The 23,682-nt window shown below is 49.3% G+C and overlaps 2 protein-coding genes across 5 annotated transcripts in view; one reads left to right on the forward strand and one right to left on the reverse strand.

Moving 5' to 3' along the window:
- Positions 1–3,659: 3,659 nt before the first annotated feature.
- Positions 3,660–19,755, forward strand: LOC129388384 (translation initiation factor IF-2). 4 transcript variants are annotated; one of them, XM_063718104.1, is made up of 6 exons: positions 3,660–4,613; positions 5,444–5,625; positions 10,253–10,363; positions 16,801–16,978; positions 17,147–18,424; positions 18,688–19,755. In XM_063718104.1, the coding sequence occupies exons 1-2, from the start codon at positions 3,737–3,739 to the stop codon at positions 5,605–5,607; spliced, it is 1,041 nt and encodes a 346-aa protein (XP_063574174.1). In that variant the 5' UTR covers positions 3,660–3,736; the 3' UTR covers positions 5,608–5,625; positions 10,253–10,363; positions 16,801–16,978; positions 17,147–18,424; positions 18,688–19,755. The 4 variants fall into 4 exon arrangements, with proteins under 4 accessions (XP_063574174.1, XP_063574172.1, XP_063574175.1 ...); XM_063718102.1 differs by lacking the exon at positions 17,147–18,424; XM_063718105.1 differs by lacking the exon at positions 17,147–18,424 and having other exon boundaries at positions 18,691–19,755.
- A 751-nt stretch (positions 19,756–20,506) lies between these two features.
- Positions 20,507–23,682, reverse strand: part of LOC100455839 (HEAT repeat-containing protein 6-like) — a 35,674-nt gene continuing 32,498 nt past the window's right edge. Inside the window, 3 exon segments of the mRNA XM_054536708.2 lie at positions 20,507–21,461; positions 23,362–23,502; positions 23,505–23,565. Of these exon segments, the coding sequence (XP_054392683.2) occupies positions 20,890–21,461; positions 23,362–23,502; positions 23,505–23,565 (774 nt within the window). The 3' untranslated portion in view covers positions 20,507–20,889.

Below are 23,682 nucleotides of genomic sequence, written 5' to 3' on the forward strand. Positions count from 1 at the left end.
GCCAGCCAGGGACTGCTTTGCAGTGGCTGCTCCCATCACCCTTCCCACCCCCAAACCCACCCCTACCCCCACCCTGGTGCAGGGTGGGTCCTGGGCAGGTGTCCTCTGCTTTGGCCTCAGCACATCCCAAGATGGAAGCTGGCAGCCACGAGGGCATGTCACTTGCGCCAGCTTTGTCCTGCAGTTTCTGCTTCCTGGAGCATGGGGCACCCACCCAGGAGAGCACGGGCACACCTCACACCTCTCATTTTGAGGGTGCTGGGAGGTGGGGGACCAAGGTCCTGCAGCCCTGTGCTTGTGCCATGAAAATTAGCCTAGGAGTCCCATGTCCGCCCATCCACGTGGAGCCCCAGGAGCCTGAACAGTGGCATGCAGCAAGATGAGGAGGGAGAGAGAACTGGAAAAGAAGGAGAGAGAGAGGGATGAAGAGAAGGGAATGAGAGAGAGGAAGAGAGATGGGGAGAGAGACAGTGGAGGCTGAGAGGATAAGGAGGGTGAGAGATGGGAGAGAGACACAAAACACAAACAGAGAGAGACGTGCATGAGTAGGAGGTCGAGTTACTCTTGATCCCAGTTCCCAATGAAAACTGTAGGTCACCATCACCTAACCACTCATGCAATGAAGTCTGCCTGCTGCTTAGAGCCCTGAGAACCCCTTCTCATGGAGCATAAAACCTTTGACTACTGCCCTTTCTTGCTGCATTTCTGTTGCCTCTTCCGGTGAACCGTGATGTCTCGTCTATTGCCTTCCTGGGCTCAAGGATCCACCGAAAACTGATGCTTCTTTTGGGGAGGGTCTGCAGTGCCTTCAACTCAGTAGGCTCCCCAGGAAGCTTGCACACTTGGCTTGGGCCCTAAGCATCTGGGTACATGCTGGGGCTCTGCTTCTCTCAGTAAGAAGGAGAACTAAGAAAGAGACTGAAGCATGGTCTGTGGAGAAGGTACTTGTGCAAACACCAGGAGAACAAGGGGCTTGAGTTATCTTCGTTTCTCCTAAAAGCATTCATTCCTGGCTGGGCGTGGTGACTCACGCCTGCAATCCCAGCACTTTAGAAGGCTGAGGTGGGCGGATCACCTGAGATCGGGAGTTCGAGACCAGCCTGACCAACATGGAGAAAACCCATCTCTACTAAAAATACAAAATTAGCCGGACATGGTGGCACATGCCTGTAATCCCAGCTACTCGGGAGGCTGAGGCAGGAGAATTGCTTGAACCCAGGAGGCAGAGGTTGCAGAGAACTGAGACTGCGCCATTGCATTCCAGCCTGGGCAACAAGAGTGAAACTCCATCTCAAAAAAAAAAAAAGCATTCTCTCCCAGGCAGCCCTAGTGAGGGTATGAAGCACAGTGTGTGTGTGTGTGTGTGTGTGTGTGTGTGTGTGTGTGTGTGTGTGTGTGTGTGTGTGTGTGTGTGTGTGTGCACGCGTGCGCGCACGCGCACACGTACAGGTATATGCATGTGTATGTATGTGCATGTGTGTCTGCGTGTGTGTGTGTGTTGTAGGGGTTACAGTGGACAGGATGTGGGAAGGCAGCTGCAGCTCCAAGCTGCAAGTCTTTCTGATAGAATGCTTAAGATTCCTCGGACCACAGCAAGAGAGTGTTTTCATTTGCACCCATTTTTATTAGCATTTAAACCTGCATTTTTTGTAGCATGTAAACCTTAAGTTGCTTAACTATTCCTTGAAGCATTTACACCAGTGGTTCCCAACCTTTTTGCTACCTGAGACCAGTTTTCTTGAAGATAACTATTCCATGGACCCGGCAGAAGGGGAAGGGATGATGCGGAGATGATTCAAGCCCATTACATTTATTGTGTGCTTCATTTCTAGTATTATTTCACTGTAATATATAATGAAATAATTACACAATTCACCATAATATAGAATCAGTGGGAGCCCTGAGCTTGTTTTCCTGTAATTACATGGTCCCACTTGGGGGTGATGGGAGACAGTCACAGATCATCAGGCATTAAGTTCTCATAAGGAGCATGCAATCTAGATGCCTGGCATGCGCAGTTCACAGTAGGGTTCACGCTCCTATGAGAATCTAATGGCACCACTCAGCCTGGCATGCGCAGTTCACAGTAGGGTTCACGCTCCTATGAGAATCTAATGGCACCGCTCATCTGACAGGAGGCAGAGCTCATGCGGTAATGCGAGGGATGGGAAGCGGCTCTTTCTACAGATGAAGCTTTGCTCCCTGGCTGGCTGCTCACCTCCTGCTGTGCAGCCTGGTTCCTAACAGGTGAGGACCCCTGATTTACCCAGCAAGATAAATACATTATTATGTCAATTGAAATTATTCACCTTGAACCACCCAAAATTACCTTGCCCAAGGGTCCCGTAGCGCACTTTGAGAGCTGTAGACAGTAAGCCTGGAGCTCCACTGAGCATTCCATCTCTCCACCATCTGTGGGCTAACAGGCTGTGTTAGTTTCCTAGGGCTGTTTTACAGTACCACAGACTGGGCACCTTCAACAACAGAATGTTACCATCTCGCAGCACTGGAGGCCACGAGTCCAAGATCAAGGTGTCAGCAGGGTGGGTCCCTTCTGAGGCTGTGCAGGAAGGCTCTGTTCCAGGCCTGTCTCCTGATGCGTGGGTGGACGTCTTCTCCCTGTGACTCTCCATTAAGGGTGATTCTGGTGAGGGCTCCAAAGAGGAGACTTGGACAGAATGTTGGTAGATAAATGTGTCAGTGGAAACCAGAGGGTACACAGGACTCCATCCCTGCCCATGGCTTTCTGGGGACAGATCTGTCCAAGCAGCAGCCATTCCCAACCGAGTTCTGTTTCTGGAAAGCCAGGCAACAGCTGGGGCTGGGCCCTCTGGGATTTGTTTAGTGACCCGATTATGTAGGAGGCCTGGAGTGGGTGGTTGGGTGGGGGGGTGGTACCAATGCAATGATGCCCAACCTCATTGCATCACTCACTTCCCAGGCCCTGCCCTCAACCCCTCCTGACCAGGCCCTGTCCTGGTTCTCAGCCATCCTGTCCCAGTGGGTGCTTCAGCCCACTCACTGACCAAGTAAGGGACTGACTCCAGGTTACAGAGTGCTGTGTTTATGTGACCTGAGAATATGTGTGCGCACAGTGTGCCCGCAGTGTCCTTGTACAGTTGAGCATGTACATGTCCTGTCCGTGTGTAGGCAGCCTGTCCACACATGCCTAGGAGTGTGACTCCATGTCCTGGTAGATGGGGAAGGAGAGAGGGAGTTGTGCCCAGGGTCCCCTGATTACTTCTATGGGTGCATGTTTGTGCGTCTTGTTAGGGGTGCTTGGGGGTATGGAAGATTCTGCCCTGGGTGCCCTTGATCATGTGTGTGTGTGTGTGTGTGTGTGTGTGTGTGTGTGTGTGCGCGCGCGCGCGCGCGCATTAGAGGGTGTACTGTGTTACAGCATCCTCAACCAACTCTGTATGTGTGCATATGTTTGTGTGTGTGTGTCCTACAGGTGTGAGCGAGTGGATGCTTCCACTACGTGTCTGCACGTGTGTGTGCACTTGCATTGTCCTTGCACACCTGTGTGTGTCCCGTGAGAGCGAACGGAGCCCAGCATGTGCTGGCACCTGCAGGAACGTGTGAGTGTGCGTTCTGTGGGTCCCTGTCCCGATGGCTCTCCACTTGTCCCAAGTGTCACGACTACGAGGATGGGGACCATATCTTCGGAGCCTGAGGATCCAGCCCAGGTCCAGCCCTGTGCAGCCGCCCGCCAAGCCGCCAGAGAACGAGCCGGATGCCCAAGGCTACGAGTGGACGATTGCAGTTAGTTTCCAACTCGCCGACTTCGCGCCCCTCCACTGGCTCCGGCTTGGCGGTCCCGGCTTCGGGGTGCCCTCGGTCCCTCCCCCTCGCGTCGTCGCGTTCTCCCTTGCCACAACCCCCAGCCGCGGGGCCGCAGACCCCTAAGAGCTCCATGAGCTCTCCGCGCCCTGCCCACCGGCCCCGGCCCCGACCCCTCCCCCGACCGGACCAGGGAGGTGGGAAGTTTGGGGGCACCCGCTGGGGGTGTCCCATTTCCGGGGCTGGGCTCCGGGGAGTCGGCGCGGCGCCCGCTCCCTGCCCGCCAGCTCTTTGGGAGCTCAGGCGGGGGCAGCCACTTTTGTTCCCGGGAAGAGTGGAGCTGCGTCCCGGGGAGACACTCGTTGCAGCCGGCAGCGTAGTCGCTCCCCGCTGGCCGGCCGCTCCGGGAGGGCCCCGCAGCGGAGGGTCGGGGCTGGGGCGGGCTGGGGAGGGGGCCCAGGGCTGGGGCCGTTTCGGCCTCCCGGGTGGCGCGCGGGCCGAAGAACTAGGAGGACTGCCGGGCCGGGCCGCTTGTCCTTTGGAAAAACCTTGGCGGTTCCTCCTCTGGTGTCCGTGGACCCCGCCGCGGCGTTCTCCGGGGCCGCGGACCTTTGCCCACCGGTTGCGCCCGCTGCCCCGGGGCAGAAAGGATCCCCCTCCTCCCGGACCGAGCCCCGAGCCCCATGGAGCAGGCAAGCGCCAGAGTCCCGGGGCCGATGCCCGAGCAGGGGGCACTCCGGCACCTTTTCCCGCCCCCCGAGGGTGCCCGCCCGGCCCGGGACTGGCTGGGAAACCGAGGCCGGAAGAGGTCGCAGTCCAGCGAGGAATCGGTTTGTACAGGGTGGGGGTGGGATGGGAGACCCCTCCCCAACCCCACCAGCCCCAGCCCAGCTGTGGCCCCAGCCGTGTCACTCAGAAAACCAGCGTCAAACCCCATCCTGCTCAGGATGTGGACCTTGCCTGGTGACAGTCCTGCTCAGGCTTCTCCAGGGCCCCTCCACCGCTCTGCAGGGGTGTCTGCGCTGGGCCCGGGCACTCACCAGGGCCTGCAGGCTGCCAGCCTGGAGTTTCCCTAGCATCAAATGTGCCACCGGAAGCTGAAGGTGGGGATGACCAGTGCCCCCCCCGGAGCGAAGACCCCCGCATCTCTCCAGGATGGGGGGTCTGCTTGGGGGTCCACTTAGGGGTGTATCCCTCAGGCATTGGAAGTGGGGATGGGAGGCCCCGAGCCATGGTGGCTCCCGCAGTCCCCAGTTCTTTCTCTGTGTAAATCCAGCTTTGCAGGGACGGGGACGTGGCGCATTTCCCGGAAGAGCTGGGGTCCTGGGGCGTGGGGAGCTGGGGCTGGGGTGTGGGGAGGGGCCCAGGGTGGGCAAGCTGAAGCAGGACTGGCACAGGCCTCTGGAGGGCCTGGGGGAGGCTGGACGCCCCGGGGTGCACCCTTGCTTGTCCGCTCTTCTAAGGGTCAGTCTCAGTTTGCCCATCTGCAAATAGGGTTGATTGTCCCTGCCCTACGTGGCTGTTGTGAGCATTCAACGAGCACTGCCAGTCCTCGGAGACTCTTGGGTTTTTTTATTGTGCTAAAATATACAAGTATAAATTTCCCATTTCAACCATTTCTTTTTGCTCCTTCACTCCCAACCCACCCACCCATTTTTAGGGTACAGTTCAGTCATGCTCAGTACCTTCACACTGTGTGCAACCCATCTCCAGAAGCCTCTTCATCCTGCGAGATTGAAACTGGACCCATTAAACAACAGCTCCCCGTTCCTCCTCCCCCGGCCCCTGGCAACCGCCATTCTGCTTCCTTCTCCATGGATGTGACTATTCTAGGAACCTCATGTAAGTGCAATCACCCACTATCTGTGCTTTTGTGTCTACCTTCTTTCAGTCAGCAGAATGTCTTCAGGCTTCATCCATATTGCAGCCTGTGTCAAAACTTCCTTTTTCAGGCTGGATGATACTTGAGAATCAAAATCTCCTCTCCTGAACACTTCACCAGCAACAGCATCTGAGAGGCCCAGGGAGGGGCAGGGCTGGGGTTTTGGGGAGAGTCTCTCCTCTCAAAGCCAGACCCTCCCCATCTATCCCCTCAGTGCCAGCAACAGCCAGGGCCTCCTCTCATGGCTTACTCCTCCTGTCCCTCCCGTGGGAGTCGCCCCTAAACCATGGGGTCAGTTTCTGTCTCTTGCCAACTCACTAGCTGGGGAGGGTCTATCCAAGAGCCCCCCTAACAGCTCCCTGACCTGGAATCGGCCTTCTGCCCTCCCCCTTCTGTGGACAGAGGTCAGACTCGTGGGAGGGCAGCCCCACAGAGGGCTGGGTGGAGGCACTGGTGGGAACCCCGGGTCAGGGCCAGGGAAGCCACCTGTTTGGGCACAGAAGCCATTGGCAGCACAGTGACACGGCCTCAGGCAGTGCCCACTGGTCTTTTTGCTTCTGGCCAAATGTGTGGCTGTTCAGGGTGCTCAGGGACCTGCCGGGTGAAGGAGTGGAGAGGCGGCAGCAGAGGGCCCATCACAGTCCAGGGGTCAGAAGGACAGAGCAGGCATCACTCCGTCCCAGTGTGGCAGTGCCCCCAGCCTAGCCCCCACGGGTGTCTTGGGGTATGGAGGTGGGACAACCAGAGCCACTGGACAGACATGCCAAAACTTCTGGTGGCCCAAAGATATGCAAGTGAAATGTGTCAAGAGACAGGACCCAGTGAAAACATTTTGAGCTACAACAAACAAATATATATGAATTGTAAGAATAAGACACAGTGGTCAGGCACTCCCTGCACAGGGTGGGCCACCAGATTCCCAGAACTCTGCACTCGAGGCACGTGGTGGGAAAGGTAAGAGGCCAGGGTGAGGGAGTTGGGTTTGGAAGAGCAGCCATGTCACTGTGGGTGCACATGGGGCCACTGAGCCAGGCCCTGTCTCAGAGGCAGCCCCACAGTGCAGGGCACAGCTCACATATGCCCACCTGACCTCAGCCACTTCTCTGGCATCTCACAGGGGCCTGGCGTGCAGGGAAGGGGAGGAAACGCTCTGCCTGCCAGGCCCTGTGTCCACATCGTCTCCCTCCCTCTCACTCCAGTCCTGGGAAGATGGGACTCTTACATCCTTGCCCTTTTTTTTTTTTTTTTTAATTTTGAGAAACAGTTTCAGTCTGTTATCCAGACTGGAGTGCAGTGGCACGATCATGGCTCACTGCAGCCTCTGCCTCCCGGGTTCAAGCAATCCTCCTCCCTTAGCCTCCCTAGTAGCCGTGACCACAGACATGTGCCACCACACCCAGCTAATTTTTAAATTTTTTGTAGAGACGGTGTCCCACTATGTTGCCCAGGCTGGTCTTGAACTCCTCGGCTCATGGGCTGGGATTACAGGTGTGAGCCACTGCGCCCGGCTGAGGCGCAGATGATGATGAAGCTGAGGCTTAGGGTGAAAAGTACTCATCCACTTCCTAGCTAGTGAATACAGGGGCTGAGCCCAGAAACCAAGCCAGCCAGGCCCCCAAACTTCTGCCCTTTTCCAGTGGCAGAGAAGTAGGTGGTTGGGAGCCTCCCGATCCCCCGGAGCTCTGCCAAACCAAGGTGGGGTCGGCCTGGGAGGGAGACTCAGCCTCCCCTTGGAGATGAACCTGGTGTGAGCAGCCACACTGCCTCCCTGACCCAGCTGGGTAGAGGCCTTGCAGTGCATCTTTGAATAATGTTCTGGGGTTACCGGCTGCCCCCCACAGATGCCACAGCTGCCTCCCTACAGCCCTGTGCTCCAGCCCAGAAGAAAAAAAAAATGCAGTTTTCAGAAACAAGAGCCTGCTGAGGTCAGCGAAGCCCCTGTCTGCCCATCCTTCTGTGTGTCCCTGGGTCTGCACGCTTGGCTGGGTTTTCTAAAGGAACCGAAGGCAGAGTGAATGAGGGGTGCCATCTTGTGGAGGAACCCTCTGTGGCCGATCAGCTTGTGTGACCTCTGTGGACTGACTGGGAGTTGTGACAAATATGGCCAGAAATGGGGCCTGGTCTCGGACGGTGACCCGGGGTTATGTGGATTTAGGGTCGGTGAGGGACGTGGCCTCTCAGGATGCCGTGCTGGGAAGATGGGGGAGGGGAGTCGGGAAGATGGGGGAGGGGAGTCAGGACGAGGGAAGGGCCTGACCAAAGCGGGGTGGGGAGGGAGGCTCAGAGGAAGGTGAGCCACCTGGCTTTCAGGATGATGAGGAGAGAAAGTCTGTCCTGACAGAGGCCCCATGACAGCTGCCCTGGGCCAGGATGTTTGTGGGAGGGGAGATTGCACCACAATGCCACCCTCACTCCCTCTGTCTGGAGGTGTGGGGCGAGGGGCTTCTGTGACAGGGGCCATGAATGGACCCAGCCAGGAGACCCAGGGGACAAGGGCATCTGCTGGCCCAGGCACCTGCAGGCCCTGGCAGCTCCGTCTCCCCGATTTCCCGTTCACACCCTTTGCTGTTCTCTACCCGGGACCTGAAGCCCATGGACCACAATGGGCTGGCACCACTGTGTCAAGCTGCACCTGCGGCCAGGAGTCAGGAAGGTGAGGGAGTTTCACCCAGGCTTGCCCACCAGCTGTGCCCACCCACGGTGATGGGGCCTGGACTGGGCTGGGGGCACCCAGGGAGGCCCACAGCTGCCACTCCCTCTCAAAGCCCAAGCAAGTTGAGGAGACCTCAGCCACTCACCTCCATGCAGAGCACCCAGTCTGTCCCACACCCGGGATGCCTTCCAGCGTTACCGTTACCTACCTGCTGATCTGGGGAAACCCCTGGAGAATTTCCAGGCTGGCATTTTATAAGAAGCATTCTCAGCTGGAGGTTACTATGATGTGCAAACAAAGGACTGTGGTCAGATCACACTGGAAAACATTGTTAAACCAGTTTCTTTACTGTAGGACTTACCAGAGCCTTTAATGTGCTGATGGGCTGCTCCTCGACTCTCAGTGAGGGGGATGAAGTAGGCAGCATCTGCCCAGTGTATTTGACCACAGAATCCTCGTTCCCATGAGAGATGGGCCAAGAGGCCGACCGCAAATGCACTTAAGGCACCAGCACAACAGGTGCATCTAGGAGAGGAGAGAAAAAAATGCTATTAAATAAAAGCATCAAGGTGACCTTGAGCCATGAAAAATCAGAACTTCTTAGACTTCCTTCCTTCTGTGCATCCTACACTTCAGTGTTGTTTTATTTTTAGTTTCATAGGGCAGAGTCTGAGTTGACTTGGGGACCTAAATGTGTATGCCTGGGGCCCACCGCAGTCCAGGAGGACCACCCCAGAAGGGAACATTGTGCCTTCTCTGGGGAAGGCAGGGCTGTAGGAGACACGGCAGTGCCCCACCACCTACTCCTGGGGAAGAAATGGCTCCCCACACCAGGCCTGGATGTCCTTATGCTGCAAGTGGAGCTCAGGGATGTGAGAGCCAAGAGTGAGTGTAACCAGGGAAGTGTGCCCAACGCAGGAGCTCAGTGACCCCTAACTTGTGGGACTGGAGCTGGCAGAGCCTGTTGTAGGAAGTCCCCAGGACTCTCCCCAGTGTTTTATAAAGAGCAGTCTTCTTGTAGACCAGCTCCTGAAAGCAGTGCGAGAGAGGGATTCCTGTGTCCTTTCCACGGTGGGGAACCTGACGCTGCCACAGAGCTGGAATTGAAACCCCGGGCTGCCTGACCTCCAAACCTAGGCTGGGGTGGCGGGCATCAGACTGAGTCAGACACGGAGCTCAGAGTCGCTGGCACAGGAGGAAGGAGTGGTGGCAATATTCCAGCTCAGAGAGGCCACTGCACGAGCATGCCCGAGGCCAGGATGGGTTCCAGGCAGAGGGGACAGTCTGCAAAGGCAGGGCAGGCCCCGGGAAGGAAACTCCAGTTCCACACCAGGTGTCCTGCAGAACCCACCCCAGGGCACCAGGGGCTGGAGCTGGGATCCTCCTTGGATGAGCCTCCTATGGCTGCTGCAGCAAATGACCACAAACTTAGAGGCTCAGAGCAACACACTTACTATCTCGCCGCTCTGCAGGTTAGAAGTCTAACAGGGGTCTCCCTGGGCTAATGCCAAGGTGTCGGCAGGGCTGCGTTCCTCCTGGAGCCTGGGGGCTGCAGCCATTTCCTGGCTCTTTCCAGCTTCTAGAGGCCGCCTGCCCTCCTTGGCTGGTGGCCCATTCCTCCACCTTCACAGCCGGCCCGGTTGCATCTCCCTGGCCTTCTTCCTTGGTGACATCTCACTCTTCTCTTCTCTGTCCTTTCTTCTGCTTTTGAGAATGCTGTGACCACATTGGGCCACCCAGACAGTCTAGGAGAATCTCCCTATTTTAAAGTCAGCTAATTAACCACCTTAACTCCATCTGCAGCCTCAGTTCCCCCTGGCCATGTCAATAACGTATTCACAGCTTCGGAGATTAGGATGTGGCCATCTCTGGGGGCCATTATTCCATCTACCACACCCTTTGGTGCTAGTAAGATCATTTTTTCCTTTGTCCAGGCAAATAAGCTTAGAACAAAAGCTCTCCGTAACACTCTGAACCGCGTGAAGAAAACCCTCACTTACTACAGGATCACAGATGAAGACATGATCCACAAGAGCCTGCAGTGGGTGAGGGCCCTCGGCTGCCTCCTCCCTCCCCAGCCCCCACCCGGAGAAACTGATGCGAGTGCAGGGTCAAGTTCAGACCTCAGACCCGTCTCCCACTTTGGTCCCTTTCTCCTCCTGAGGGACCTGGAGGACGGAGTCTGCCCCTTCTCCTTCCCGGCATAAGCATCAGGTCAGCTGCGGTGGAGAAAAGGGTCCCTTGTGCTTGGAAAGAAAAGCAAGCATTCCTACTGGTTGTCACTCTGCCCTTCCCCTCCCCCTCCACGTCCTGGTTCACGCTGAGTACTCGGGGCCTCCAGGTGGCTGCTCACGGCATCTTGGCCCTACCACCACCACAGATGTCCCTTTCGGGAGGACTTGGGGGCAGTCCAGGGCCTTGTCTCTGGGGAGGCCTGTGGGGCTGGCTCCACGCTGTGACCACAACTTTGTAGATTCCCCACGATGTAGATTGGATTGTGCACATGTGCACACACACACATTTGGAGCACGTGTAAGCGCACACTTAAGAGTGTATACCCACACACACATGTACACATATCATGAAAAAATCTGTAATGAAATATATCAAAATAACTGTGATTATCTCCAGGTGGTAGGAAAATAGGTAATTTTTTCTTACATGTGTGTCTTGTTTTGTTTTTTCCAAATGTTCCACAATGGAGATTCATTACTTTTATGATATGGAAAAACAACAAATGTTATTTAGAAACCTAATCTATAATAGCTGTAATATTACAATAATTTAGTCTGGGCACAGTGCCTCACACCTGTCATCCCAGCAATTTGGGAGGCTAAAGCAGGAGGATGGCTTGAGACCAGGAGTTTGAGACAAGCCTGGGCAACATAGCAAGTCCCCCATCTTTACAAAAAAAAAAAAAAAAAGATTAAAAATTAAAATAAATAAAATAATTTAAACAGTTTCATAAAAGAGAGTAAAAACAAATTTGGGGAGTAGACTACATGAAGGCTGGGAATCCACTGGGCTGAGTGGCCTTTTTCTTAACATCCCAAAATGGAACAACCAAACACGGCTTTAGAAACTCTTCCAGCACCTGCCAGCATGTGTGGCCTGTACTTCTCTGGAGAGGAAACCCACTGGCCCAGTTTGGAAAAGAATCTAGTATGAGACTGTATCTGATTTATCTGTTTATTGAGACAGGGTCTCACTCTGTCACCCATGCTTGGTGCAGTGGCACAATCTCAGCTCACTGCAGCCTTGACCTCCTGGACTCAAACCATCCTCCCATCTCAGCCTTCCAAGTAGCTGGGACCACAGGTGTGTGCCACCATGCCCAGCTAATTTTTAAATTTTTCTTTTGTAGAGATGGGATCTTTCTATGTTGACCAGGCTGGTCTTGAACTCCTGGCTTCAAGCGATCCTCCCACCTTGGCCTCCCGAAGTGCTGGGATTACAGGTGTGAGCCACCACACCTGGCCTTGTATCAGATTCAGTACTGATTTTTTTTTTAACTATTGTAAGTTTAGCATGTCATCATTTCAGAATACACTGCTTCTCAAAAGAATGAAGGCTACAACAGCCTGAGTCTCTGTTTTTCACGAATTCCCCAGATGATTCTGAAACACACCAGCTTGAGGCCCTCCACTGTTGCATGTTTGAAAGTAGTGGTTCTCAAACTTGTCTGCAACTAGAATCACTTGTGCAGCTTTTAAAACTCTCAGTGGCAAGACCGTACTCCAGACCACAAAACTCAGGGGTGGGGTGAAGGGGGCTGTTCATCAGGAGTGTAAATGTCCCCAGGTGATTTTAATGAGCAGCCAGGTTTGAGAACCAGCGTCCTAATGGGAGCAACCTCATAGCCAGGTGTTGTGCCTTCTGAGCCTGAGAAACAACTCTGGCAAAACCTTGCGTCCGAATAACTTTGTGTTCTCTGTCTCCATCTGGTGGTCATTTTGCTACATTGCTATTATTTACCTGTGCAACTTGGGATCTTGTACTTTTAAGAAAGTTTGCCAAAAGAATCAAAAAGAACCAAAAAGACTTGAAATTTCAAGAAATAAAAATGGCTACAAAATATACCATTATAAAGAACAGAATGATCTAAGAGTTATAAATGCATTTGAATAATGCATCTGAATCTTTTGCAGTACTTGGCAAATTAAAAAGCAGTCAATAAGTGCTACTTATTCCCATTATAATTAAACGTAAGTTAGACCCCATCTTTTGGGTACCAGTGATTCATTTTGAATGAATGGCTTTAATTCAACCAAAAAACATATTTAGTCTTATTATACCTGGCATACTGTTGGCAGTGGAGAACAGACACAGTCTGCATGGTGAGAAAGAGATTGTGCATGCGTGCGTGTGTGCGTGTGTGTGTGTGTATGAGAGAGAGAGAGAAAGACAGAGAGACAGCAAGAGAGAAATTATTATTTTAACAAAAAGACTGTTTGGGAGTATACTGCTCTATGAATTTTGTAACCCCATCCCAATCAGGATTCCAAACAGTGAGAGAGAGAATATTATTTTAATAAAAAGGCTATTTGGGGGTATACTGTTCTATGAGTTTTGTAACCCCACCCCAATCAAGGTTCCGAACAGTTTGATCACTCCCACAAAACTGCTTCATGCTTCCCTGTCATGGCATCCTTGCCTCACCCCAATCCCTGGCCACCAACAGATTTGTTTTTTGTCCCTGTAGCTTTGCCTTTTCCATAATGTCATGTGTTTATACAATATGTAACCTTTTGAGAGTGGCTTCTTTAACTTACCAAAACTTCCCTCTTTCTGCTTGTTTTAGGTTTATTTTGCCCTTTTTTTCTTTAGTTTATTAAAGCTGAGGTTTAGATTATTGACTTGAGCCTTCCTTCTTTTCTAAAATAAGCATCAAATGCTATAAATTTCCATCTAAGCTCTTCTTTAGCTGGATCTACACATTTTGATTTATTGTATTTTTGTTTTTGTTCAGTTTAAAGTATTTTCTAATATCCTCATTTCCTTTGAGACTACCTCCTTTGACCCATGGATTACTTAGAAGTATATTATTTAATTTCCAAGTATTTAGAGATTTTTGTCAGTTATCGATCTCTGATTTAATTCCATTATGGTCAGAGACCTTGCTTTGTATTATTTCAGTTCTTTTAAATTTGTTAAGGTTTGTTTTACGGGTTTGGAGCGGTGACTCATGCCTGTAATCCCAGCACTTTTGGGAGGCCAAGGCGGGTGGATCATTTGAGGTCAGGATTTTGAGACCAGCCTGGGCAACATGGCAAAACCCATTTCTACCAAAAATACAAAAATTACCCAGGTGTGGTGGCACAAGCCTGTGGTCCCAGCTACTCGGGAGGCTGAGGTGGGAGGACCGTTTGAGCCTGTGAAGTTGGGCTGCAGTGAGCTGAGATTGCTCTACTGTACTCCAGCCTGGGCAGCAGAGCAAGACCTTGTCTAAAAAAGAAAAAAAAATGTTGTTTTATGATCCAGAATGTGATCTATTTGTTCTAGGGATTACTGAGAAAGGCAGGTTGGGGTCTGCAACTGTAATTGCTGATTTGCCATTTCTCTTTTCAGTTCTGTCAGGTTTTGCCTCATGGATTTTGAAGCTCTGTTGTTAGGTACATAGATGCTTAGGATTGTTAATGTTTTCTCTGAAAATTGACCTTGTTATCATTATGTAATGTCCCTCTCCATCCTTGGTAAATTTCCTTGCTCTGAAGTCTGTTTTGTCTGATGGTATATAACTACTCCAGATTTCTTTTGATAGTATTTGTATGATATATCTTTCTTTTTTTGTCCTTTCATTTTTAATCTATACTATTTACTTAAAATGAGTTTCTTAGACACATATAGTTAAGTGTTGGGTTTTTCATTCGCTGGTTTTTTACATTCAACAATCTCTGCCTTTTTATTAGCATATTTCAACTTTTTAAATTTAATATAGTCGTTGATATGTTTGGATTTGCATTTAATATTTTATTGTTTGTTTTCTATTTGTTCTCTATTTTTCCCTGTGTTTTTCATTCCTGTTTTGACTTTTCCTGCCTTCCTTTGGATTATTTGAATTTTTTTGAATTCCATTTTAATTCACTGATTTTTTTAACCATATCTTTTTGTGTAAGTTGAAAATGTAGTTGCTTTGGGGATTACAAAACACCTAGGTTCTTATAGTCTATTTAGGATTATATATTTAGTGCTTCACATGAAATGTAGAAACCAGCCTGACCAACATGGAGAAACCCCGTCGCTACTAAAAATACAAAATTAGCCAGCCGTGGTGGCACGCACCTGTAATCCCAGCTACTCGGGAGGCTGAGGTGGGAAGATCCCTTGAGCCCAGGAGTGTCTTCAGGAAATTAAGGTTCTCTCTGTTCTCTACATGTCAAGTAGTTATGGACGGTATCCTGAACATTCTAATTTTGTGTTATGAGAATATGGGCCATGTTGGAAGCCTGTGTTTTTGCTTTGGCAGGCAATCATCCTGCTTAGGTTCAGTCCACAAGTTCCCACCGGCCTCCTGCGGGTGTGGTTCAATGTCAATTAAGCTTCAGAGCCTTTGCTGCGCTGTTCAGATCCGCCCCGTGTGTGCGCCACCCAGTGGCGGGTACGAGACTGGACAGTGGCTTGTCCCACGGTTCAGTTCTCAAAGCCTTTGGTCAGATCCACACATGGAATGCCTGGGCATGAGCCCAGGAGTTCACATACAGCTTTAGGGTATTGCCTTCTTGCGTTCCCTCCTCTCTGAAATCTCAACACTTTACAGTCTCAGGGGTCCCTCTTTCCGGTCCCCTGGCTAGAAAGTCAGGGTTTTAACTGTACTGCTCTGCCCTACAGTTTCTGCAACTGTCTGCCTCCACAGCCAAGCATGGAAGGTTGTGTAGAGAGAAAAAAGCCATGGGCACGACTTCCTTGCTGTTGGGACCATTCTTCCCCTGGCAGAGAGATGAGTTTCCTTCCCTTGAAGTTCTAGGCACCTGCCTGGCTGCCACTGCTGCAGTGAGATTGCCTAGGGGCTGGTGTGGGGAGAAAAGAGACAGCAAACACAGGATTTCCCCACTTTCGCTGACCTATAAGGGTGCTTCGCTCTCTCCTAGGGTCAGAAACAGAGGCTCAGAGCTCTTTCTATCTGCATCTGGTATGCAATTCCAGGTTGTAGCTCATCTTTGAGTCCAGGCCAGGAGACCCCAGAGGGGGAATAAAATGGCAGACTTACTGCCACTTTGGTGGTGTTTCGAGTTCTCTTTTCCTTCCCGGATCTTCCTGCTACCACTTTGTTTTCAGAGCTAGCTGCTGCTGCCTGTGGTCCAGGATTCATAGTAGCATTCAGTGGGAAAGACAGGATGGAGTATGACTGGAATGAGAATGGGAGATGGATTTTTATTTAAAAAACAAAAGCATGGATTTTTAAAGGTTGAAAAATGCACACTAATTGGGGGAGAAATTTCTCTTTTCCCCCACAGTGTGGTAGCTGTAAGCCTGATTCCTGGCTTGAATTTTTGTTTTCACTTTTCCAGATGACCTTTAGAATCATTTAGTCCTTAAATTAGCCAGGTGTGGTGGCACACACCTGTAATCCCAGCTACTTGGGAGGCTGAGGCATAAGAATTGCTTGAATCCATGAGCAGAGGTTGCAGTGAGCCAAGATAATATGACTGCACTCTAGCCTGGGTGACAGAGTGAGATTCTGTCTCAAAAAAAAAAAAAAAAATCATTTTGTCCTTTAAAAAATTCTAATTTTGATGGGAATTTTATGAAATGTGTACATTTGGAGAAAAGTAGCCTTTTAATAGATTGAGTCCTTCAGTCTAGTAATATGATATATCTTCTCATTTAAAAAAATCTTCTTTTATGACCACTGGTAAAAGTTTTTATTTTTTTCCCTCAGAATCCTTGCATAAGCTTGGTTAAATTTATTCTCAGGTATTTTTATTATTAAAATTTTTATTAAAAATCAAATTGGTTATTGCTGATATATAGACGAGCTACTGATTTGGTATATTTACTTTGTAACCAGCTGCCTTATAGAACTTTTATTGGTTTTATTACTTTCTGAATATTGGTTTAATTACTTTCTGAATTTTGGTTTTATTACTTTCTTGGTTTTCTGCACACAAGGATTTGTGAATCCAATCACTTAGACTGGTTTTCTGCAAACAATGATAATTTGGAACCTCTTTTTGAAAAAAAAACTTTGAAAATTTTGATTTTTGGTTTATCGAATCACATTGGCCATTAATTCTTGTACAGTATTAGGTAATATTGGTGATATCATTCTTGCTTGTCTTGGTTCTGAGTCTTTTAGCTTCCAGAAGTCCCTATTAAGATAGGTATATTTCATTATGCTAATGAATTATCTTTTTGAATTCTTTTTTAAAAATAATTTTGATCAGAAAAGGATACTGCATTTCATCACTCTTCCAGCATCCATAAAAATGACCATTTGTATTTTCTTATTTGACCCACTAATGTGATTGCATTTTATTAATAGGACTTTCCTGCATTCCTGCAGCAAATCCTGGCTGGTCATGGCGGAGACTGTAAAGCAATCATTCTCAAGGAGGGGCTTTTTCACGCAGTATGCCTGGAGAGAGGCTGCACCGCCACCGCATTCTTCCCTGATGAGTCCCGTGAGCCACGGCTGCGGGCTACGGTGTTGTGGTGCTCAGGTGTGTTGGACGGAAATGGTAATTGAATGAGTGCTCATTTTCCAAGACTTTGGCCCCACCCCTAATATAATGTCCATGTTCCTGGAGCTGAGGATCCCTTCAGCCTAGGCTTGAGGACTCAAGGTGCATACTAGAACAAGACAGACATTCTCCAATATCCCACTCTAGGGATCTTACTCCAGTGAGTAGAAGCAGAAAAATTCCAGCCCAGGGAGAAGACCCAGGAAAAGTGTAACAAGAGGCACCATCTGTCACTGAGCCCCTCTCTCTATGCCAGGCTCTGAGCCAGGAGCTACTCCTGAACAACTGTGTGCGGTGCTGGTATCCCTTTCCAGATAAGTGGTCAAGTGATTGCCCAAGGGTGTAGTCATTAAGTAGAGGAGTTGCCCTTTAAAACCAGGAGTAATTCCTGAGCGTGTGCAAGCTGGAGATGTGATTCCTGAAGACTGGCTCTCAGGAATGGGTCATAAGGCAGAACCAAGAAGGGGGTTCCTACTCCCCTGTTGAGTGTGTGTGGCCTCTCCCACTTCTAGTCCCTTCTCTTTCCTGGGAGGGACCCGTGGGGGCTAGACAGAGGGCTGTTCCTAGTAGGATAGAGAGGTCCTGCAGCAGCACCTCTCCCTCACTGCTGCTTATCTTTCTGATCCAGGTTCCCGAGCCATGCCAGCTAGTACCTGACCTACAAGATTCCAGCTGTTTAACTGCCATCACAAAGGCTCATGATGTGTTGACAGTATTTCTGCCTACTGCTCTGATAAATACCTGACATTTACTGAATGCCAGAAGCTGTTCTAAGAACCTTCTATGTACTATCTATTTTAGTCATTATAACATCCTTATGAAGTAGGCACTTTTATCCCCATTTTACAGATGAATAAAATAAGGCACAGAGGGGTTAAGCAACTTTCACAGGGAGAAAGCTGCACAGCCGGGATTTAAGCCCAAGCTCTTAACCACTGCACTATATCAATGCAGCAAAGGCTGAATGAACCAGAGTATTTGATTTACTTAGCTCTTATGCTGGAAAGATGGTGAGGTTTTTGTTTATGGTCTGTATTCATACACAAATATCAAAATCGAGGACACCTTTGCATTGGTGCGCTATAGAAGTTTTCCTTTTTTGTTGTTTAGAGAGAAGGTCTTACTCTGTTGCCCTGGCTGGAGTGCAGTGGTGTGATCACAGCTCACTGCAACCTTGACCTCCAGAGCTCAAGCAATCCTCCACCTCAGCCTCTTGAGTAGCTGGGACTATAGGTGTGCACCACCACACCCAGCTGATTTTTAATTTTCTTTTTTTTTTTTGTAGAGACAAAATCTCGCTATATTGCCCAGGTTGGTCTAGAATTCCTAGGGCTCAAGTGATCCTCCCGCCTTGGCCTATTGGAATTACAGATATGAGCCACGGCACCCAACCTCAGAAGAGGCACTTTTCTTGAGTTCTGGAAGGTGATAGGAATTTTTTTTTTTTTTTTTTAACTCGTCACAGAAAAGGTTCAAAGAGTAAGATAAGCAATGTCTCATAATGCTGTAGTCTAATGGACAAGGACCCTAGCCATCTGTGCCTGGATGACTCTTCCTCCCAATTTTTAAGTGTCAAAAGATAATTTAGAATCTGGCATTCTGCATTAGAAATCTGAACCAGTGGGGCTGTGTGCTGATTTTCATCAGCTTAAGTTGTCTTTATTGTCTGTGGCTTCCTTTCCCCACAGCAGCTTTATGGAGGCACGTGCCCAGGCATCTGAGGAGCTTCTGTCCTCTGGTGTATGTACACCCACAATGCTGCAGAGAAGAGAATCAGCGTACTGTTGGGACACAGCAGGTACCGCTGCCTTCTGAAATTTCTGGAGGTGCTATGCCTTGGTTCTTTTTCTGCACATGAACATTAACATCCACATCAGGATCTGGAAACCTTTACAGAAGCTAAAGTTTTAAAAAGAAAATGAATGGGATTTTATTCAAGATAAGGAAAGTATAAGAGTGAATCATCAAATGAAACCATGAGGCCACTTCACAAATATTTTATCAAAAAACTCACCTGAGAAAACTCAAAGAATCACAGTAATAAGCTATCTATGCCACATTTTTTTCCTTTTTTGAAAATGCCAAGAAGCTACTACTAAGAATGTATTCAAGAAAAGGAAGTTCCAAGATTCATCACAGGGTCAGGTGGGCTCAAATGTTTCCTGGGCCCTCTGTAACACTTCATGTTCAGAATTGTCTCCAAAGAAAAGCAATTTAAGGGAACATTCAATATGGGTGTCTTTGCTGTGCTTGCAGTCTTCATTCATGGACATTGATATTCTATCAATGGAAAATTGAGCCTTTAGTGAACCTGAATACCCTGTTCCCCAATCACTGCCCAGAGAGCAGTTTCTGAGCAGCCAACATGTCAGAAGACAGGAAAACAGCAGCTAAAAGGCAAAGGAGAAAAATGGAAGACACGTGCCTTTACACGTGTATTTTAAGCTAAATAACCATGATAAAATATCACCAAAACCCATTTTTTGTATCTTTTTAACTGTCCCACGTCAAAGATAAGTATGGACAACTTTAATTGCTTCTTATACATTCCTAAATTCCTAATTGAAATCAATTCCAATAAATCATTGGTGCTCAATAGAGAAATGCAAAATTTAAATGTACATATTCAGTAGAAATTACTTTCATAACTTTTGGGGCATTATCAAAATATAATTGGAAACCCCTCTTTGTAACCAACTAAATTAACCAAATGATCTTTTCTTAAAGGCACAAATTAAAAGGTGGCAAAACAACCACATATTTAGTGTGTGGGATCACATTCTCCCAAAGGGCATCAGGAAATTCAGGTAGAAGTCAATGTTGTAGCCTAGGTTAGAGGGCCCTTGCTTGCTGGGAGTTAACTCTGATTATTGGATTGTGGAGCAGTGTGGCAGGGAAGGCGGTCGGGGAAACACGGGCACTCCAGAAACTCAGAGCAGCAGCTCATCAGCTGTGAGGCACTGTCAGCATCCTCGCGTCCTGTGCGGCTGTGAGGCACCGTCAGCATCCTCGCGTCCTGTGCGGCTGTGAGGAACCGTCAGCATCCTCGCGTCCTGTGCGGCTGTGAGGAACCGTCAGCATCCTCGCGTCCTGTGCGGCTGTGAGGAACCGTCAGCATCCTCGCGTCCTGTGCGGCTGTGAGGAACCGTCAGCATCCTCGCGTCCTGTGCGGCTGTGAGGAACCGTCAGCATCCTCGCGTCCTGTGCGGCTGTGAGGAACCGTCAGCATCCTCGCGTCCTGTGCGGCTGTGAGGAACCGTCAGCATCCTCGCGTCCTGTGCGGCTGTGAGGAACCGTCAGCATCCTCGCGTCCTGTGCGGCTGTGAGGAACCGTCAGCATCCTCGCGTCCTGTGCGGCTGTGAGGAACCGTCAGCATCCTCGCGTCCTGTGCGGCTGTGAGGAACCGTCAGCATCCTCGCGTCCTGTGCGGCTGGGCCAGGACAAACTGGCTGAACTGCAGCTCTGCTTGCAGCTTGCTAGAAATACAACTTGGTAACAACAGGAGATTGTGGACACACTATTATTCGTTAGTTTATTACAAAACTGCAGATACAATATACAAAATTCTAATTCCGAAATCCTTCTACATTTTTTTTTTCTGAGACTAAATGCCCTCAAAGCCCCTGTCTGCTTGGCCCATATTACAACCTGACTCCTCAGCTCCTGGATGCGCAGGTCAGATGTTCCAACAACCCTGACCATGGCCAGTGCTACGGAGCCACTCCAAAGGTGGTTGAGCCCTCTGTGAAAATTTAAATGGCTGCTAAGTCATTCTAAATAAATAGTGAACGGATTGTTTCTGCCCCTAAGATGAAATCCCACAGATCTTATGCTCAAGCTCAGGTCTTCCTATTGCCACCTTCGACATCTAGAAAGTACGGTGGGATCTTCACTGGTTTGTTAACCCTGGGAGTGCCCCTTGTGATCCAGATGAGTCAAAACAAATGGCCAGGATCTCTTCTAAAAAGCCCCTGATGGCCCTTCTGGCTGTATCTCCACTCGGTGCCTGGATGCTGCCCATGTGCTTAAGGGCCATTCTGACCATCTGGTCTCGTTCCTGTGGGCTGTGGGGTGCTCCAGTATCATCTCCCTCTGCTCCTGATTTTAAAAACTGTAGGATATAGGACTGGACCATATTCCCATTCAGTTCAAGGGTTTCTTTGATACAAAGGAGGTCCGAGGCACTGGCCAAGCTCAAGAGGTGAATCAGTGCCTGGCAGATTTGGGTCCGTAGGCTGGCACAGTACTTGAATTCCAAGAAGTCTCTGGTGTCTTTGCTCTTCTGTAAGGCAGTGACCAATGCATTCCAGATCCCAGCATACTGGTCAACAGACCCGTACTGCTCTCTCTTCCCCGGGACGGAAAGGGCAGCTGCAGATCTGATGCGCACTTTGAAGTTCTTGCATGATGTCACGACCGATGTCAGGGCATTGTAGGCCTGGAAGGTCCATAGGGCTGTCCCTAGAAAGAATCCACAGTCACTAAAACAAATGCAGGCTTAGAACTAGGTGGGGTAAGAAGGAGAGGGGCGGAAGGAAGCTTAAACACTAGTGCTCAAGACACTCATTTTATGTGTTCACTTCATTCTCACAATCATCCTGTGAGACAAGGGTGGTGACTGACTGTAGGATCCTAGGTAAGTGGCCAGGTGCCAGTCCCCAAACCTCCCTCTTTCCCTACCTCAGCCTGCCACATGCTTAGAGCCTCTGCTACCCGATATAGGGCCTTTGGTGACTCAGAAAAAGGCTTCTTCTCTGGGAGAATTCTGTCCCATGGGGGTATGGCTTCGTGGGCAGAGCGTGGACTGAACTGCAACCCCACCTATCCTCTCAGTTGGGCACTTCTGAGCTGTGTGCAAACCACACACTGCATGCTCACCTGCAACAGCATCCAGACACTGCTCTGGCCATAGCAAGTCATGCATTTTATTGCAAAGATAAAGAAAACTTACAATTTCAAGAAAAAGATGCCCAGATGTCTATCTTTTCTCCATACCTGTAGGCCCTAGGAAATCAGCCTGCTTTCCTCCTTACCAGAGCTACTGCTACCCACTCCATTTTGGGGTGTCCTTACTCCTCAAGATGGGTGACAGAGTAGAATGCAGCTTCTCTTAACCCTCCCAGCTCTTCCCGGCTTCTCTGTTGCCTCTGAAGACAGGCAAGCAGGCCCTTTCCATTTGGCGGATGCCACTGCCATTGACAATGGGCCACTGCTAGAGCTACGAGACACTCACAATCCAACCCGTCAAGAGTCCTTTATCAGTTTCTAGCTCCCTTTTCTTATGTGGCTCTTGATAGCTCTGCTACTGGATGCTTTCTAGTTCTCAAACTTCCTGCCTCTTTGGAGCTTCCCTTTCCCTCCAAGTCATGCAGGTAAACTTCTTTCTCTAGCAGGCTGAGGGCAAGGGCCATACAGGAAGGCAGGTAGGAGCCAGCCACCACTGAGGTGCCCTGGTTTCAAGGACTTCTTGGCTCTCCAGAAGGCGGACATCCACCTCAATGGGTTCCAACCCAAAAGGTCACCCTTAGGTGACTTCCTCAATGGAAGAAGCCGGGAGGCTACTTCACATACTCCCAGCTGACTGGTCTGCCTAGACGCTCTGGGCAATAAAGGCGAGCAGAGCCAGACTCCCCTCACTTGATGCGTGCTCTCCTCTCCAGGAACACATCCTTAGGTCTCTGATCTTCTGAGAGAGAGAGACGCAATAAAGCGAATGCTGGCATTCAAAGTGAGCGAGGTTTGGAGGCTCCGATCCATACACCTAAGCAGCTACTGGTCCTGAATGACATATCAAGGTGCATGGCATGCCACTACTTAGAGACAGATGCTCTCCTGACATTTATTAATCGCATCCACTTCTGTACACAGCTCACAGGGGATTTCCAGTTTATATTCCCTCTCATTCCAGTTTTTTTCCTTCCTGTTTTCTTGACCATTAAAACAATATATGCTTATTGTAGACAATTGAGAAAATGAAAACAGAAAAAATCCTACCCATCCAGAGGCAATCACTGTTAATAATTAGTCCAATTTCCTTTCAGTCTTTTTTCTACCCATCTATTGAAATCATTCTGTAGAAATTATTTAATACCTGCTTTCATTTGTTTAACATCATAAGTATTTTTCCAGATTATCAAATTCTTGTAAGTAATTTTAAATGGCAACAAAATATCCCATTATATATCCCATTGTATAGGTAATGATGTATTTCAATGTTCCCCTAAACTTGTTTTCAGTATGTCTCCATTTTTTCCTAATACTATGATAAATAACATGTGACAAACATCTTTAACAACGATGTAGATTGGTGTGTGTTGTCCCAAGAGGCTTTCCACCAGGGAGTGAAGGGAAACTTTCTTACCTAAAGGAAGGGCAGGATTTTTAAATACATTTCCCATTGCATAACAAGCATTCCATCAGACTTTCATGGCAGCTTCTGTTAGAACAGTAGAAATTAGGGCCTGGATAGACTCCTCAATAATTTCTGCAAATGTGGGTTTTCTATATGAGAGGGTTGCAGAAAATGAAGCAAATTTCCAAGGGCCCGGACTGCATTGCTTTTTACCTAGAAAAAAATATAAATGCTTTAGAAATCTGTTTGGCCAAAGAGATGTTTCCAAAAGTCTAATTTCAGCTTTTAAAAAATCCAGGAGGTCCTCGACTTCTTAAAGCAAGTCCTTGG

The sequence above is a fragment of the Pongo abelii genome, chromosome 19, assembly GCF_028885655.2.
Source record: "Pongo abelii isolate AG06213 chromosome 19, NHGRI_mPonAbe1-v2.0_pri, whole genome shotgun sequence".
NCBI lineage: Eukaryota > Metazoa > Chordata > Mammalia > Primates > Hominidae > Pongo > Pongo abelii.